Raw genomic sequence first — 19,208 nt, forward strand, 5'->3', positions numbered from 1 at the left:
CAAGAATTGTGAATGGTTTTCCTCCTCAGCAAGTTGGTTTCTATGACAGGAAGCTTATAAAAAGCAGGAAAATGATTCTTATTAGTGTTTAGAGCAGGGATCATCCAACATTTCCTATGAAGGGCCAGACAAAAAATATTTAGGCTTGGTAGAATACAGTTTTGTTACAGCTGCTTTACTCTGATATCATACCAAAAAATAGCCTGTCTAATCTTAATTGAGGGTCCTTATGTCCCAATAAAATTTGATTACCATAAAACCATGAATTTCATGAAGTTATTATAAAATATGCTTTGATATTTTTGTAAACCATTTTGAAGTACAAAACATCTGTTGTGGGGGGACTTGGATATCTATCTTCTTAACTTGTAGGCCTTGTAATGATGGAAGGTAGATTGGATTGCATCATTAGCCATAAATTTGTTGAACCCAGGTTCAGAGAAATGAGGCAGAAGGATTACCATGAGTTTAAAACCAACCTGGGCTACATAATAAGACATGTCCCAAAATAAATTGAATCTTTTAGAGCTTGTAGCTTGGCTGGCAAGATGGCTCAATGAGTTAAGACGCTTGTCACTAAGCCTGAGTTCAGTCCCTGGGACCCACATAGTGAAAGGAGAGAGAGCTGACCCCTCAAGTTGTCCTCTTAGCTCCGAAAATGCATTTCTTGTTGTAACTTCTAGCTTGTACCAGTTGTGGTAGTGAACACCTCTGTAATCTTAGCACTTGGGAGTTAGACGCAGGAGACACAGAAGTTCAAGACCCGCCTTGGCTACATAGTGAGTTTAAGGCCAGCATGGACTATGGGAAGTTTACTGCCACACAAGGCTATAACTTTCTTAAAGCTATATGGCTACTTTGCTCGAACAGTTTAGTGTTTCCAAGCTAATGGAAGTGCAAAAAGGAGAATACATAACTCTGACTAGATAGCATCCCAGATGTAACACCTGTACTAAACCACACTTGTCATTTCATCCTCGGGCTCCAGACTTGCTCCTCCTGCAAACTGGTGCTTGTTAAATGAGAAAGGCAATGAAACACCATTGGTAACATGGAGGAACCCTACCATAAAATGACAATGCCATGTGAGGAAAACCACGGCACTAAATGACAGGAGACCCAGATCCAGCTGCAGCAAAGCAGCTCTTAACTTGCTGCTGAATCTCAGCAAAGTCTGAGTGATGGAAGGGAGAGCAACCTGGTCTCCAGTGAGCACTGGGGACAGCATAGTGCTTGGCGGGTGCTTAGTCATGTGTAGAAATCAGTGGAGAAGCCCAGTACAGCCTTCTGTTGCTGCAAATTACTACAAGAATTAACATGCACTTCCATTCAGTCAAGGATTGGCAGCGCAGCACACAATAATAAAGTTGAGGGCAGCCTTTGGTCAAGAACCAAAAGGAAAGAAAAACGAAGCAAACCCACCAAGTCTCCAGTTTTTATAAGCCAATAGTCCTTCTTCCACAGGGGTTTCCAGAGTAAGAAGTGACAGTAAACACAGGAAGTCTCCATGCCTAAGAACATCCACCCCAGGGTTATTTATAAAGAGAAGAAATCAGAAACCATATAAATTTAACTTAAATGGAATGGTTAAGCTTGGTGTTGGTGGTGCACGTCTTTAATTCCACCACTCGGGAGGCAGAGGCAGGTGGATCTCTGTGAGTTCAAGGCTAGCCTGGTCTACAGAGTGAGTTCCAAGACATGTTCCAAAGCAATACAGAGAAACCCTATCTTGAAAAACCAAAAACCAAAAAACAAGGAATGGTTAAGCAATACTATGTAATGGAATAAAACTAAAACATAAAACTCAAAGATTATATATCCAAATACCAGCTGAGGATATAGCTTAGTGTTAGAGTGTTTCCTGGTGTTAACAAGACCCTGGGTTCAATCATGACTGTGTGTGTGTGTGTGTGTGTGTGTGTGTGTGTGTTTAATATCATTTATTAAAACATATGGAAAAATACTGCAAGTAAATTATGTTAGCTATATATTTACATTTTCTAAATTGTATTTGATGAGTATTCTTTACTTTTAATGACGTTAAATTATCAAATACAAAATATCTTATTTTTTAAATCTTCAATACATCTGCCTAAGGTAAGTCAGGTACCAATCAACGTCCTAAAGCAGTGGTTCTCAACATGTGGGTCACAAGTCTTTGGGAGTTGAGTGACCCTTTCACAGGGGTCACCTAAGATCACTGAAAAACAGATATTTACATTACAGTTCATAATGGTAGCAAAATTACAGGTATAGAGTAGCAATGAAATTAGTACAGCATGAGGAACTGTATTAAAGGATCACCACAGGATAAGGAAGGTTGGGAACCACTGTTCCAGAGTAAAGCTTTTAAGAACCAGATGGATCTAAATTAAGAACTTCAGAAAGAGAAAGAAGATTTTTTTAAGGAAACCCTGGCATCAGTGGAGGGAAAGCAAAGGGGATGGGGGAGGGGAGCCAAGGGATCACAGAGAGGAAGGAAGAAAATAGAAAAAGAAGAAGAAGGAAGGGAAGGATGAAAGAAACAACTAGAGCACACAGGACTTCTTAGGGAAGCAACCTGGCCTTCCAGGATCCAAGTGTAAAGCAAAGTCTATGAAAAGCTTCTCCCAGTCAGAAGAGCTGGAACATAGAACTTAACCGCCTCCCACTCCCTAGCACATGCTAAGCGAACATTCTACCACTAAGCTAAACACACCCTAAAATTATTTTAAATAAATTATTTCCACCTGGATTTTAAGAGCAGTGTCTTCAATGTCTTTGTCATTTCAATATCAAGTAGCCTACAGTGTTTTTCAAAAAAATACACCCACTGTTTATTTTCAAGTACAATTACCTATCCTTGTCTTACCTCCAAGAACCTTTAATTTCAGAATTCTGTCACAAAATCTTGCTCTGTGGTTAACAAGGTTGGGGCGGGGGATCATGAAAAGAAAACAAATGGAAGATGAGATTCTCATGGTATTTCTTTATACCTTCATAAAACAAAAAGATATATGGCCTTAACTGTTTTGTGGTCTATTACTTTAACAAACAGTGAAAATAAAGGCAAGATTTGGAAGGATATGTTAGGTCTGGGGAGATATCTCAGTGAATAAAGCACTTGACCAGCAAATAAAATGACCTGCGTTCAGATCCTCAGCACCACACACATCAGGCAGGTGCGATGCTCACATCTAATCTCACCACTTGGGAGGCAGGGAGAGGCAATGAGAGGGATTCCAGGGGCAGCTACACCAGCCAGATTTGGCAAGCTGTGAGATCAGCAAGAGACCCTGCTTTGATAACGAAAGTGGGCAGCATTAGGGGAAAACACCTGCTGTCAACCTCAGACCTCCTCACGCACACCATGCACACACACATACACTAAAGACAACGAGAAGTGCGTGTTCTGGGAACCTGGCAAGCGCACTGGAGCAAAGTCACAGATGATGTGTGTTGCTGGAGGCTGCACCTGACGCCTCACCCTGTTCTTTCTCCGCCTCCCTGTCATTAGTAGCTCTGGGTTGATTTTTATACATAGCTATGAAAATTGTAGTCACTCAGTAAGATAAACATGAAAGTCCATTTACATAAGCACAGCACATTTTTATTTCATTTCACTGTTTTGAAATATTTAAAAATAATAAAGATATTGTAGACGGGGTTTCTGTCCTGCCTGGTCCCACAGCCACTTTGTCCCAAATAAACACACAAAGACCTATAATAATTATAAACCGTTTGACCTATGGCTCTGACTTCTTATTAGCTAGCTCTCTCTTAATTAATAACCCATTTGTATAAATCTAAGTATGTCCATGTGGTCCTATCTTACCAGAGAATGCTCCAGCGTGTTACTCTTTCAGCAGCTACATAGCATCTCCCTTGAGAACTCTGCGTCCTCTTCCCAGAATTCTCCTGGTCTCATAGCCCCACCTAGACTTCCTGCCTGGCTGCTGCCCAATCAGTGTTTCATTCATCAACCAATAAGAGAAACATATATATAGAAGGACGTCCCTCATCAAGATATGAATGTTAAGTTGCTGTTTTACTCTGTTTGAAAATGGTTTAATTATTTTTATCTGTTTACTTGCAGGACATTGAAGATGTTGGTTCTCTCAGAATGGTTCATTTTGGCTTGGTGTAAATTATTAGAAACTCCAAAAAGAAACTTGCCCTTTTCATGTCTTTTGTTTTGTTTTGTTTTGTTTTTTGTTTTTGTTTTTCAAGACAGGGTTTCTCTGTATTGTTTTGGAGGCTGTCCTGGAACTTGCTCTGTAGACCAGGCTGGCCTCGAACTCACAGAGATCCACCTGCCTCTGCCTCCCAAGTGCTGGGATTAAAGGCATGTGCCACCACCGCCCAGCCTTTTCATGTCTTTTATATTGCCCTGAATCGATGTAAATCTCCATGTGTGGCCTTAATAGAAGGAACGATGGTGCATGCAGCACAACGTAACAATAGCAAAGTGACCCCAAATAAAAGCCCTTAACCCCTTGTTTTCATACTGTGCACTTTGTAAATAAGTATAAAAGGTAGAACATCTCATTCTTGTTCTCCCTAATCTTCTCAGTTTTTCCTCCTTTGGGGGCTGGAGAGATGGTTCAGCAGTTAAGAGCATTTGTTCTTGAAGAAGACCCAGGTTCAATTCCGAGCACCCACATGGTGGCTCATGGCCATCCAAAACTCCAGTTTCAGGGACTCCAGTGCCCTCTTCTGATCTCCTCAGACACCAAGCACAGACATGAGGTACCTACGCATGTATAATAAGATAAATCTTTACAAAAATTCTTCTCCTGGTCTTATTTACATTGCTAATAAAATGTTTATTAAGAAAAGTTTCTGTCCAGACCTCCATCACTGATTCTTGCAATGAGGAATGGGTAACCCTTGCCACAGCCCACTGTTGTCTTCCCACGGGGGCTACCGCTGAGTACAGATTTGATCTCCCTGAGCTGAGCTCAGGCTTCCTCTCAAACGTCACAAAGAGAGTGCAGATGGCACCTAGCCCTTTCTTCCCACAGTGCCACATGGGAATATGGAAATTGACGGAGGAATGCATCGGAAGAGGGCATACTGATGCTCTGCCTCCTGTGGTTGTAATATGCTGTCCTTTGTCTCTGACCCCAAGCCCCACCCGTCTTCTCCCAGCAACTATAAAGTGACAGCTCTGTAAGCTGTGAACTTGAAAGGCCCTTGCATGTCCTCGATGCCCATCATTAGCAGATGATACGTAGTGTATAACAATAGATGTCTATGATAACATGAGTTACATGGTCCAGCTGAGTCTTGTGCCTCCTATTCAGCTTTGCCAGAAGACAATGGCAGGGAGGAGGTGGAACTCAGTTTTCAGTTTTTCAGTTTGCTATTGGCCTGAAAAGTTTTAAGTTTATAATGTTTGAGCCATCCTGAAGACATGTTGGATTAAATTTTTTTACTAGTCCTATCCTTTTTCTCACAGATAATCAAAAGTTGACTATTTTTTTAAGTTTATTTATGTATTTTTATGTGCATTGGTGTTTAGCCTGCGTATATGTCTGTGTGAGGGTGTTAGATTCTCTGGAACTAGAATTACAGACTGTCTTGAGCTGCCACATGGGTGCTGAGAATTGAACCTGGGTCGTCTGGTAGAGCAGACAGTGCTCTTAACCATTGAGCCATCTCTCCAGCCCCCAAGTTTACTAATTTTTAAAGAAAAATTGTATATAAAAGGTAGGATTTTGTTAGGATGGAGTCATTTCCTGCAGGTATTGTAGCTGTCATTCCTGTGACCTCAAGCCACATTCCTAATGCTCTACATCTTTTTGCTTACCCAACCAATGCCTTTTGCCTGCTCCACCCTCTCTGTCAGAAGCTGTGTGAGAGAATGGTGGGATTTCGTGTCTACTCTAGTTTCTCTGTCAGACAGCCCAAATCACTAAAATGTGGTTTATAGACCCATGAACATTATTAGCAATGGTGAAGTCTTAAACAACTTAACTTCCCATCTTTCCAACTATGTTAGGTTTTTCCTATCGCTGTGGTAAACACCGTGACCAAAAGTAACTTGGGAAGAACAGGGTTTACTTTAGCTTAGAGTTCTCAGGTCACACTGTAAGGGCATCACCCTGTAAGGGCCGGAACTCAAGGCAAGAACCTGGAGATGGGAAGTAAGCAGAGGCTCTGGAGAGAGTGCTGCTCAGCCTTCTTTCTGATACAACTCAAGACCACCTGCCCAGGGGTGGCATACCATTCCACATCAATCGTTAATCCAGAAAAACGCCCCACTACCCTGCCCAAAGGCCATCTGAGAGAGGTGTTTCTCAACTGGAGTCCCTTTTCTCAAATAACTCCAGCTTGTGTCAAGTTGACAAAAAGAAAACAAAAGCCAATCGGAACACAAACTTCACATGTCTCTGGAACAATTAACTCAAACATACTAAACTAAATCTCACAATCTAGTGTGGGAGCTGGAGAGGTGACTTAACAGTTGAAAGAGCTGTGGCTCTTGTAGGCAACCTGAGTTTGATTCCTAGCACACATAAATAAACTGAGTTGGGAGTAACAAATTCCAAATGTTGTTGTTGTTGTGTATTGAAAAACCAAGTAGCCAAAACTATGATATTATACTTTCTTTTATTGTGATTTTAAATGTTGGTAAAGAAGTTGAAAATAAACTACTCTGGCCTATGGACTGTGTTAAGGTATTTGTGAAGTGAGGGCATTAGCAAAATTACAGTTATGAAGTAGCAACAAAAAAAATGTTATGGTTAGGGTCACCACAACATTTGTAACTGTATTAAAGGGTCACAGCATTAAGAAGGTTGAGAACCACTGCTCTAGAACAAAAAGAAGTAATCACACCTAGCATGAGTAGAGAGTAAGAAATAATCAAACAGGGCTGAAATCAGTAAAATAGAAACAAAGAGAAAACACAGAATCAATGAAACAGTTGTGGGGGTTTATTGTTTTGTTTTTTAGAAAATCAACAAAACAAACAAAACCTTAGACTCACTTTTTAGTCAGATGGAGAAAGAATATCCAATTTAACAAAATCAAAAATGAAAAGGGGGACATAACAGCAGACACTGAGAATATCCAGAGAATCATGACAACATAGTTTAAAACCCGTACTCCACCAAATTGGAAAAATCTAAGAGAAATGGATAGTTTCCTCCATAGATACCACTTAACAAAGTTAAATCAAGATCAGATAAACAATTTAAATAGACCTATAATCACTAGTGAAATAGAATCGGTCTAAACTCTTCCAAACAAAAAAAAGCCCAGGGCCAGATGGTTTTAGCACAGAATTCTATCAGACTTTCAAAGAAGAGTTCATGCCAATACTCCTCACGTTCTTCCACAAAATAGAAACAGAAGGAACATTACCACATTAATTTTAGGAGGCCACAGTTAACCAGATATACAAACCACATAAAGATCTAAGAAAGAAAGAGAATTACAGACCAATTTCCCTCATGAACATAGATGTAAAAATACTCAATAAAATACTTGAAAACTGAATTCAGGGCACATCAAAAAGATCATCCACCACAATCAATTAGGCTTTATCCCCAGAAATGCAGGGATGGTTTATTACATGAAAATCAGTAAGTGTAATCCACCTATAAACCATCAGTAAATGTAATCCATAATCAGTAAGTGTAATCCACCTATAAACAAACCAGAACAAAACCACATGATCATCTCAATGGATACAGAAAAGACAAAGTCTAACACCCCTTCATGATAAAATTCCTGAACAGATCAGTGATACAAGGACATACCTCAACGTAATAAAGGCAGTTTACATCAAGCCTATAACCAACATCAAATTAAATGGAAAGAAACTCAAAGCAATCCCACTAAAATCAGGAACAAGACAAGGGTGCCCACTCCATAATTTTAGCAACTCCACATTTGATAGAGGACTAATATTCAAAATATATAAAGAGCTCAAGGTACTAGATATCAAAAAAAACCAAATAATCCAATTAAAAAGTGGAGTACAGATCTAAAGAATTCTCAACAGAAAAAAAAATCAAATGGCTGAGAAACACTTTAAAAATGTTCAACAGCTTTAGCCATCAGGAAAATGCAATTCAAAAGCACTTTGAGATTCCATCTTACACCCGTCTGAATGGCTCACATCAAAAACACAAGTGACAGCTCATGCTGGTGAGGATGTGGAGCAAGGGGAACGCTCCTCCATTGCTGGTGGGAGTGCAAACTTGGACAGACACTGTTAATCAATATGGTAGCTTCTCAGACAGTTGGGAATTAATCTACCTCAAGATCCAACTATTACATATATATATATATATACACATATAACATAAACACACGTATATATATACACACACACACACACACACACACACACACATATATATATATATCTTAGGATACACCCAAAGGACTCTATACTACCACAAGGACACTTGCTCAAGCATGTTCATTACAACTTTATTCATAATAGCCAGAAACTGGAAACAAATTAGGTGTTCATCCATAGAAGAATGGCTAAAGTGTGGTATATTTACATAACAGACTATTATTCAACTGTTTGAAAAATGACATCATGAAATTTGCAGGCAAGTTGACTCCCCAAAGGCCTTACCTCCTCTGAGGAGTGGATAGGGGACAGAAAGGGTGGAAGAAAGGGAGGGAGGGGGATGGGGGTTGGTATGTAAAATGAATATAATTTTTTTAATTAAAAAGGAGGAAAAAAGAAATTTGTAGGCAAATGGATGGAACTAGAAAAAATAATCCTTAGTGAGATAATACAAACCTAGAAAGATAACATGGTATATACCCACTTATAAGTGGATATTAGCAATTAAGTAAATGATAACCAAGCTACAATCCACAGACCCAGAGAGGTTGGCTGAAAGAGGAGGAGTTGGGGGTGGGCCAAAGAGAAGAGACTTCTGGGCAGGCTGAAGGTGGGTAGAAATGAGAGCAGAGAGTCAGATGAGGAGGTGGATGGAAGAAGAGTGTGGGGGGATGACAGCTGCAATTGGGGGACTTAGGGGGAGGGAATAGAAACCCAGTGCAGTGGAAACTTCCTGGAATCTATGAAAGTGATCCTAATGAGGACTTCTAGTATGGAGAATATGGAGTCTCAGTTGGCCATCTCTTGTCACCAGGTGAGGCTTCCAGTGGCAGGACTGGGTTGCAATCAATTATGTGGTTGGCAAAGGGGGCCCATTGGAAATTCCCAAACAACCCAAGCTATTACTAAGACAAAGCATTGTTCTCTGAAAACTGGCAGTGGGGACCTCATTGTTGAGGGCAACAACTACAGAACTCACTGAACATGGAGAAGTCGAGCTGGTGCTTACATGGAGCTTTTACCCTTATGTTCTAGTCTCTTTAGTAAAGGAAGGTACTCTGCAGGCTATCAAAAGAGAAATGTGGAAACCAACCCAGCCACAAACCTTTGAACTACGATCTGTTCTGCAATGGGGGCACAGAACTTATAGGAATAGCCAATGTCCAATTTGACTCAAGGCCCACTCCAAAGAAGGAACCTTTGGATTTGGGTTTATCTTGCTATGAAGAGACACAATGGCCAAAACAATTCTCACAAAGAAAGCATTTAATTGGGTGGGTCACTTACAATTTCAGAGGTTCAGTCCATTATCATTATGATGGGGAGCATGGTGGCATGCAGGCAGACATAGTGCTGGAGGAGCAGCTGAGAGTTCTACATCTTGCAAGCATCAGGAAATCTACTGAAGCACTGTGATGTATCCCAAGTGTAGGAAATCTCAAAGCTGCCCCCAAAGTGACACACTTCTTCCAACAAGACCATACCTACTCCAACAAAGCCACACCTCCTAATAGTGCTACTCCCTACAAAATTATGTGGTTCAGTTACATTCAAACTATCACAGAACCAATACCCAACACTGCTTTGGTAACCAAGAACCAAAGATTAGATAGCCTAGAGACCTAGGGTAAAATCAAACACTATTGGTCTAAAACAAAAATATCAATAAAATGATACCTAAGGATATTCTCCTCTACTCATCAGTCAGTGTCTTATCCAGTCATCATTAGGAGGCTGCCTCCTGCAGCAGGTGAAAACAGATGCGAAAACCTACAGCAAGACATTATGGGGAGAGAGAGTCTAAATGGGAGGTCTCCATCAAATATCTCCCCTCAGAGATCAAGATGTCTTGCAGAGAAGGAGACAGAAAGAATATAAAAGCCAGAGAGGGTGGAGGATACCAGAAGAACAAAGTCCTTTGAATCAACTAAGCAATGTACATATGAATTCACAGAGACTAAGGCAGCAAGCACAGGGTCTACATGGGTCTGCACCAGCTCCTCCGTATGTATGTATGTATGTATGTATGTATGTATGTATGTATGTATGCATATAATAGCTATTATCTTAATATTTTTATGAGACTCTTTAGTGTGAGAACAAGTGGGTCTCTGACTCTGGTGCCTGCTCTTGGGACTCTATTCCTCCTGTTGGAATGCCATGTTCAACTTTGATATGATAGATTTTGCTTCATCTTGTTATACATTATTTTGTCATGTTTGGTTATTGTCTCCTCGAAGCCTTTTTTGTTTTCTGAGAGACAAAAAGGACATGAATCTGGAGGAGAGGGAGGTGGCAGGAACTGGCAGGAGTCTATGGAAAGAAGCTAGGACCAGGATATGTTGTATGAGAGTATAATCTATTTTCAATAAAAGGAAAAATACTTTACAGATCCATCCATTTTCTTGAAAATTTCATGTCTTTACAGCTAAATAAAATTGTTTGAAAAATGTTGCAACCCTGCAGTGGTGGCTCACTCTTTTAATCCCAGCAGAAGCAGAGGCAAGAAGATCTCTGTGAGTTTGAGGATAGCCTGGTCTTATAGAGTTAGTTCCAGGACAGCCAGTACTACACAGAGAAACCATGTCTCATAAAAAACAAAATCAAACAAGCAAATAAAATAAAACAAAAAATAAGTTGAGAAGACAGCTTGGGCCATTTACAGTATTCCTAGAGCTATAAAGTGGTACAATCATTTGAAAACAATGATAGTTCCTCAAAAACCTTCCAATAGAATTATATATGATCCATCATTACCACTGTCCAAGAACTCAACTGTCTGCACTTCCATGTCAGAAGCAGTATTATTCATAACAGTGAAAAGGTAGAAATACTGAAATGTCCACCAGCATATGAATGGATAAATAAAATGTGGTGTATACACACACACACACATTGGGATGTATGGCTTCAAAAGGAAGGCAGTTCCGACATATGCTACAACACAGATGGATGGACGCTGAAGACGCAGTGCTAAGGGAAATACACCAGTCACAAAAAGGCAAGTTATCATTCCATTGAAAGGAGGTATCAAGAGGAGTCAATCCACAGACATGGCAAGCAGGTCTGTGGTTGGCATGGGTGAAGGGACAGGAGAACTGGGACCTATTTGTTAAGTGCATATAGACATTTGATGCTTCACGATAAAACATTCTAGAGGTTGATTTCATAGCGTTGAATATACTTAAACTACTTGAACCAAACACTTAGAATGAATGAAGATTATAAATTGTATGTTATATTTAATTTATCACAATTTTAAAATATGTGATTGTGATGATGATTTTGAAGGCCCTGAAATAAATCCATTGAGATCTACTTTCTCTTGAAGTAACTTCAAAAACACAAAGAGCAAGATATTGTTTAGGTTACTTTTGCATTTTAACAACTTAGAATTATAACCTGAGTTTTATAATTATCAATTTGCATTTTTTAAAATTCATGGAGCTTGGCAGTGGTGGTGCACCCCTTTAACCCCAGCACTTTGGAGGCAGAGGCGGGTGGATCTCAGAGTTCAAGATCAGCCTGGTCTGTAGAGTGAGTTCCAGCATAGTCAGGGCTACACAGAGAAACCCTATCTTGAGAAAACAAACAAAAATTTATGGAAGAACTGCAAAAAAATTAACAAGAAAATACCTGTGATTAAGAAGCAACTACATTGAGATTTTAAAATGCAAAGTTAATGAGAGTTTATCAGTTTATTGTATTCCAACACAAAACAAAGTCTGAATTTAAGAACACAATCCTTAACGTTGTGTTAACATAGTTCACTAGTGCTTGCCCAGCATGCACAACACCTTAGTCAATCCTCATTGGTACACATATATGGGTACAATCAAACACTTCCCAAAATAAAATACTTAAGTGTAAGCCTAGCAATCAGTAAGATCTTTCCAATGAAAAGTATAGAATTCTTATCAAAGAACCAAATAAATATAAAAGTATTGCATGTTTGTAAGTTAGAAAGCCACTACTCTCCAAGATCAGTCCTTCCTAACTTAAGCTGTGGAATCATTCAATTCCAATCAAACCTCACTAATTATAGGAATCAACAAACTGATTCTATTGTTTCTATGGAGAGGCAAAAGGAATAACCTGGTCAACACAGTATTCAGTAGAAGACGCTGAGACTACCACTACTCAAATTTAAACCCACCATAAAGCCCCCATATTGAAAACAGCCTGGTACTGGTGAAGGAAGAGGCAAATAGATCAATGAAACAGAAATAGACTCAGTATATAAATATATATATATATATTCAGTGAACAAAATGAAAGACACTTCAAAGATGGTTTGGAACAAACGGATACATACACATGAGAAAAAAGACAATGAATCTCTAGCACTGACATTACAACCTTTACAGAAACTAACTGTAAAATTTGAAGCTATAATATTCCTAAATAGGCATGGAGGTAGCTGGGTCAGTTGGTAATATGTTTGCTGCATAAGTATGAAGACTTTAGATCCCAGAACCAAGTGGCCTGTGCTTAATTGAGAGAGCGAAACAGAAGGATACCTAGGTTTGCTTACAACCAGTCTAGATGAGTCAATAAGCCCCAGGTTCTCTGAGAGTGAACTCTACACACTGTCAAGGAAAAAGGTGAAGATCACATGAGGAAGAGCCAACATAAACCACTGTTTTCCACGTGCTCAAAGGAATGTAATAAAATTCCTTGGGGGGTGAATAGAGGGTGAGGAGCTGGGGGATGGGAACATGAGGGATCAGGATGGTTGAGTTGGGGGCAGGACTGGTGGGGAGAGTAATGAAAGAGATATCTTGATAGATGTAGTCATAATGGGGTTCGGGAGAAACCTGGTACCAGCAAAACTCCCAGGAACCCACAAGGATGATCCCAGCTAAGACTCCTAGCAATAGTGGAGAGGGTGTCTGAGCTGACCTTCCCCTGTAATCAGGTGGGTGCCTACCCTAACTATCATCATAGAGCTTTTATCCAGTATCTGATGAAAGCTGTGCTAAGCTCCAGGAGTCCAGTTGAAAAGAGGGAGGAAGGATTATATGAGCAAGGGTGGGGCTCAAGACTATGATGGGGAAACCCACAGAGACAGCTGAGCTGGCTTGTGGGAGCTCACAGACTCTGGACAGACAGCCAGGAAGCCAGCATGGGACCAGCCTAGGCCCTCTGCATGTGGGTGACAGCTGTGTGGCTTGGTCTTCCGTGGGGCCCCTAGCAGTGGAACAGGACCTGTCCCTGATGTATGAGCTGGCTCTTTGGAACCTATTCCCTATGTTGGAATGCCTCTCCCAACCTCTATGCAAGAGGGAAGAACTTGGTCCTGCCTCAACTGAATATGCCAGGCTTTGTTGACTCCCATGGGAGGACTTACCCCTTCTGAATGGAGACTGAGGAGGAGTGGATTGTGGGGAGGGGTAGAAAAGAGGTGGGTGGAGGAAATGGGAGGAGAGGAGGGAAGGGAAACTGTGTTTGGTAAGTAAAATAATTTTTTTAAAAAAGAAGGAAAAATCATAAGATAATAAAGACTAACATTGGGAGGAGAAATGTTGGAGAAAATGTAAATGGCCTTGGGTTTGATAGTCATGTTTTAAATATGACACTAAGGGCAAGATTCATGAAAGAAAGAACTGACAAGCTGTATTTCATTAAAATTAAATTAGTATATTCTGAAATAGACACTATAAAAAGCATTAACACACAAGCCAAGCTTCCAGAAGATGGTGGACGACACCCACCCACAGACTGCTACAATCTGTGGAGATAATTTGGGGTATCTGGAGTATGGCTATCCTAAGAGGTGGGTGATGGTGAAAATACTAGTTTTAGTAGCAAAGTAAAATAGGAAAGTTCCTAGTGTAAGACAGAAGGAGGAAAAGTAGTTAGTCTCAGACTCTGGACGGACAGCCAGGAAGCCAGCAATGCTCTCTTCCCAGGAAAAGAATCCAACTGGAGAGTGCTGGAACCACAGCTTAAAACAAAGACCTGGAAATGTGCACCGTATCTTAGTAACAGGACAGGGCGGGAGGAGACAAGAGGAGAGGAGGAGGAAGGTTGGGAAAATCTTCTCTTCCTCTGTAGTTGCTATTCCAACATAAGAGTGATAAAAAGCCGTTTTTAAAAGACCTCTGTTGAGCCCATGGTTTGTCAACCCTAGAGGGCAAAGTCCATACTCCGGAAAGCCACAGCAGAGATCATGGGACTCTAATCTAAAACAGCCTGCAGACCGTGGTATGAGCTGAGGTCCAGATAGAGTGGACCCATTTCTAAAGTCTCCACATCCAGAACCACTCACCAAAGCAGCACCCAGAGATGAACCGGTTCCCATGATGTCCCCCACCAAAAACACACACACAAAAGAGCCCCTCAATGGACCATGCAGAGGGACAGCTGACATCTGCAACCTACCCTGCACTGAATTGCCGAGACAGCCAGGCATCTGTAACCTACCCTGCACAGAGCTGCCGAGACAGCCAGGCAGAGACCGAGCACAGATGCCCTGGCCAGCTGCAGCTCTTCCCCTCACACTGTGCCATGTCTATTAACATTGATGTCCCTTTACTGGAGGAACTTTGTCCCACTCTGCACTCTCCCTCACGTCTCACCCCCTTTTTGCTCTCTCTCCCTCTTTCCTTCTCTCTCTCCCTTCCTCCTCTCCCCTCTCTTGCTCCCCCCTCTCTCTCTCCCTCCCTCCCTCCCTCCCTCCTTCCTTCTCTCTCTCCCTTCCTCCTCCCTCCCTGTCTCCTCTCCTCTCTCTTCCTCTCTCTCCCTTCTCCCCCCACCTGCTCATTCCTGTGGGCAGATATGGATGCTTCTGTCTATAAAGCAGCTGTGGAATCTCCCCATTACCATGTATTTTTATGTAATCTGTACATGTAATCTCATGATTATATCTCAGTCTTATGGACACATATATCTGTGGATGATAGGGAAGGTGACTCCTCATTAACTGTAATTTTTGATGAACAGAAATATACTAGGATATGCTTCATAACTAGAGCTATTGTTCCACAAGGACTGCAAGATGCTTAGAAGCCTGTTTTGTTTCTTTACTCAGACTAACATAAGAAAACAACAATTTCTCCCCAGTGTAAAAGGCAGAGACTCAATTATCATTTGTCTAGTTTCCGAATTTGGTATCATTCTATTTATTGTAAGAAATCTTTGAAACCTTCCTTTGGGCCCTGAATAACTTTAGTAAATGACTCAATTATCTTCCCTACTTCTTCAGTTCTGTCCCAAGCATTGAAAGCTGCTGCACGGCATAAAGCCAGGAGGAGGTCATCAAGTAGCCATTGCCTTTCTATAGTAGGATAACCTCCTTCTCCAAGAAGTTGATCTTGGGAGATTTCCATACCTGCAGATCTACACCATTGTTCAATGGTCTTAACCTCTTCTCTGAACCAGGTCATCCATTGCAATTGTGGACCAGGCCTAAAACAGCTTTAACCAAGTCTTTGGGAGTCATCCTATTACAAACTGACCACAAATTTAATATCTGCTTCACAAATGATGAATGCATGCCATATGAGACTACCGCTTCCTTGAATCTCTTTAGATCTAACATTGGCACAGGAGTTCAATTAGCTCTTACAGAGTCTCTATCATTTGGCAAATCCTATGTTACTGGATATATTAAGGTTGGTTGGTTGAAAACCTTACACTGTTCCTCTCTAGCCTTATGATGCAATACTGAACTTGTCTGGATTTAAATGTCTCTATGATGTGCTTTAATAAGTTAGTCTAAGGCCTGCATCTTGGCGCTCTTTTCAACCAACTTTTTTAGAGATAAAACAAAAATTATCAAACTGACAACAAAGATTATCAAGAGGATAATTAACAGTATGTCAGTCCCAGTTGATTATTCTTTCATTTGGTTGAGAAAGAGAGAGGGAGAGAGAGAGAGAGAGAGAGAGAGAGAGAGAGAGAGAGAGAGAGAGAGAGAGAGAGAGAGACTGGCTGTCTGAAAAACCGCACACAGGATTGTGTTGAAAACAAGAAAAACCACATGTATGGCAGGAGCAAGCCAGGCAATCTAGGGTGGGTGAGCCCTGTGTCGTTTGGAGCCCAGGTGCTTCAGGAGTCTGGGTGACAGCCGGAGACTGTTTTAGAGAGGCTTCAACAGGAAAATCCCAAACTGGTGCAGAGACTTGGGAGAAAAAAAAAACAAAAGAAACCTAGCTGGTTGGGCAGGGACTCTGGCAGCTGGTTGGGCAGGGACTCTGGCAGCTGGTTGGGCAGGGACTCTGGCAGCTGGTTGGGCAGGGACTCTGGCAGCGGCCCCACACACAGCTCTGGCCTGGGGTGGTGGCTTCAAGCCACAAGCAAGGGGATTTTTCATGAATTTGTACCTTGACATCGGGTACCAATATGTAGCACTAAGAATAAAAACCCAGAGATAGATATTGGGGTTCAAGCTGAAGATCAGAGAAGCAACCCGCCAACCATTAGAGAGTCCTTACCTCTACCAAGGCTGGGGAGATCCTGTCCTCAGTGTGGCTGGAGACTAAATGTCACATGAGACCCTGAGACCCTGTCTTATATACCTCTCTAGTACTCAGATTAAAGGTATACACCATGACCACCCAGCTTCTATGGGTAACTAGTATGGCTGCTGGGATTAAAGGTGTGTGCCACCACTGCCTGGCCTCTATGGCTGTGGCTAACTTTGCATACTGATCTTCAGGCACGATTTATTAGATCATAACAATACATTACCACAGAGAAATACTGGAAAATAAAATTGATATATTGAATATAATTAGTGTGGTGGTTTGAATAAGAATAGCCCCCATAGGCTCATATATTTGACTTGGAGTGAGTATGGCCTTATTGGAGGAAATATGTCACTGGGAGTAGGCTTTGAGGTTTCACAAGCCCAAACCCCTGACCCAGTATCTCTCTCTTCCTGCTGCCTGTGGATCTGCATGTAAACCTCTCAGCTTCTTCTCTAGAACTATGTCTGCCCACCATGATGATAATGGACTAAACCTCTGTAACTGTAAGCAAGCCCCAATTAAATGCATTATTTTGTAAGAGTTGCCACTGTATATTAATGGTATGAATTTCCCAATCAAAAGTCAGAGAGTAGTCAATTGTATTAAGAAATAGGAACAGCCTTCCTGCTGTCTGCAAGAAATGTACATCAATGGAGAACGCAAACACTAACCTTAGGGTGAATGGAGGCAAAGGGTATTTCAATCAAATAGGCCTAGGCATTATTGTTCTAATGCGTGGCAAAATAAATTCCAAACTAAAAACAACGAGAAAGATGAAGACATTCACTTCACACTGATTAAGAGACCTTTCCATGCCGGGCGTTGGTGGCGCACGCCTTTAATCCCAGCACTCGGGAGGCAGAGGCAGGCGGATCACTGTGAGTTAGAGACCAGCCTGGTCTGCCGAGCGAGTTCCAGGACAGCCTCCAAAGCCACAGAGAAACCCTGTCTCGAAAAACCAAAAAAAAAAAAAAAAGAGACCTTTCCATGAAGAGGACATTATGATACTGAACATATACACTCTGAACACTATAAGGTCACATATTTATGTTAGCACCAACAGCAGTGGGTCACTGGAACATCCTCTCTCACAAACTGACAGATCTTCTTGGCAAGAAAATAAATACATGAATTAATTACATCATAAATCAAATAGGCATAACATCTACAGAACATTCCACATTTTTTTTCATCAGCCCATGGAACTTTCTCTAGATCATTTATTAGGACACAAAGCAAATCTCAACAAACACAGGAAATTTTAAATAATACCTTATATTTTACCTGATCACGATGGAATAAGATTGCAAATGAATGGCAAAAAAAACCCAGAATATATATAAACTCAAAGGAGATTAGACAACCCAATTTATCTGAGATAAAATCTCATTATGTTTTCTCTTGTTGGCTTGGAATTTGCTACATAGATCAGAAAAGCCTTAAACTCACAGAGATCCGCTGCATCTGCCTCCCAAGTGCTATGATTAAAGGAATGGGCCCTCGTGTCTGTCAACCACCCACAATTGAGTGATGAATGGGTTCTTAAAGAAATCAATTAGAAATGTCTAGAACCAAATGAAAGTGAAAGTCCAACTTACCAGAATCTATGAGATACAGGGAAAAGCTGCTCCAAGAGGGAGGTTTAAAGCCCTAAGTATCTACCTTGAGAAACCTCAAATAACTTAATCATTCACCTCAAAGGTCTGGAAAAAAGAAAACTCCAAATTGAAACCCAGTGAATGAAACAAAGCATTGAGATTAGGGGAGAAATTAATGAAATGGAAATAAACATACAAATAATAAATTAAACAAAGCATTGATTCTTGGAAAAGACATACAAACTAAACAAAGAAAGAGAGAGAACCCAAATTAACATATATATCCCACTAAGCCAGAGGATCTAAGATGAATGAATTCCTAGATGCATAAGATGCACCAAAGTTAAACTAAGGTCAGATGAACAATTTGAACATATTGTAACAAGCCATGAGGTTGGAACAATAATTTTAAACCTTCCAACTGAAGAAAGCCCAGATCCAGAAGACTTCATTACTGGATTCTTCCACAATTGCAAATAAGAATTAATATCAATGCTTCCCAAACTACTTCATAAAATAAAAAGAAAGGAAAATTAACAAACTCTTTCTACAACAGGAAATGACCCCATTCACAATAGTCTCAAAAATACTGTGGAGTAAAGAGAATGTGGAAGATGATTACTTTGAACCCCTGAATAAAGAAACTGAGGAAAACACTAAACGATGTAAAGACCATTCACGCTGGAGGGTTGGGGGTCAATATTGTGAAAACAGCCACCCTAACAAACGCAAACCCAATCCAAATCCTGTTATCCTATGTGTGTGAATGTTTTGTTTGCATAGATGTCTGTACATCACTAGCATGCCTGGCATCCACAACTGCCAAAACAGGGCATCACA

General features: G+C 40.8%; 1 protein-coding gene across 3 annotated transcripts in view; it reads left to right on the forward strand.

The window, feature by feature from the left end:
• Nucleotides 1–4,817, forward strand: part of LOC101824868 (WD repeat containing planar cell polarity effector) — a 258,189-nt gene extending 253,372 nt beyond the window's left edge. For all 3 annotated transcript variants that reach the window (XR_002382790.2, XM_013113608.3, XM_021227306.2), the window contains one exon: nucleotides 4,076–4,817. Coding sequence is in view for 2 of the 3 variants with exons in the window: in XM_013113608.3 (XP_012969062.1) it covers nucleotides 4,076–4,126 (51 nt within the window). In the remaining variant the exon portion in view is untranslated. The remainder of the gene's footprint in view (nucleotides 1–4,075) is intronic.
• The last annotated feature ends 14,391 nt before the right edge of the window (nucleotides 4,818–19,208 follow it).

The sequence above is a fragment of the Mesocricetus auratus genome, unplaced genomic scaffold (assembly GCF_017639785.1).
Source record: "Mesocricetus auratus isolate SY011 unplaced genomic scaffold, BCM_Maur_2.0 Super-Scaffold_100029, whole genome shotgun sequence".
In the NCBI taxonomy this organism is placed as follows: Eukaryota; Metazoa; Chordata; class Mammalia; order Rodentia; family Cricetidae; genus Mesocricetus; species Mesocricetus auratus.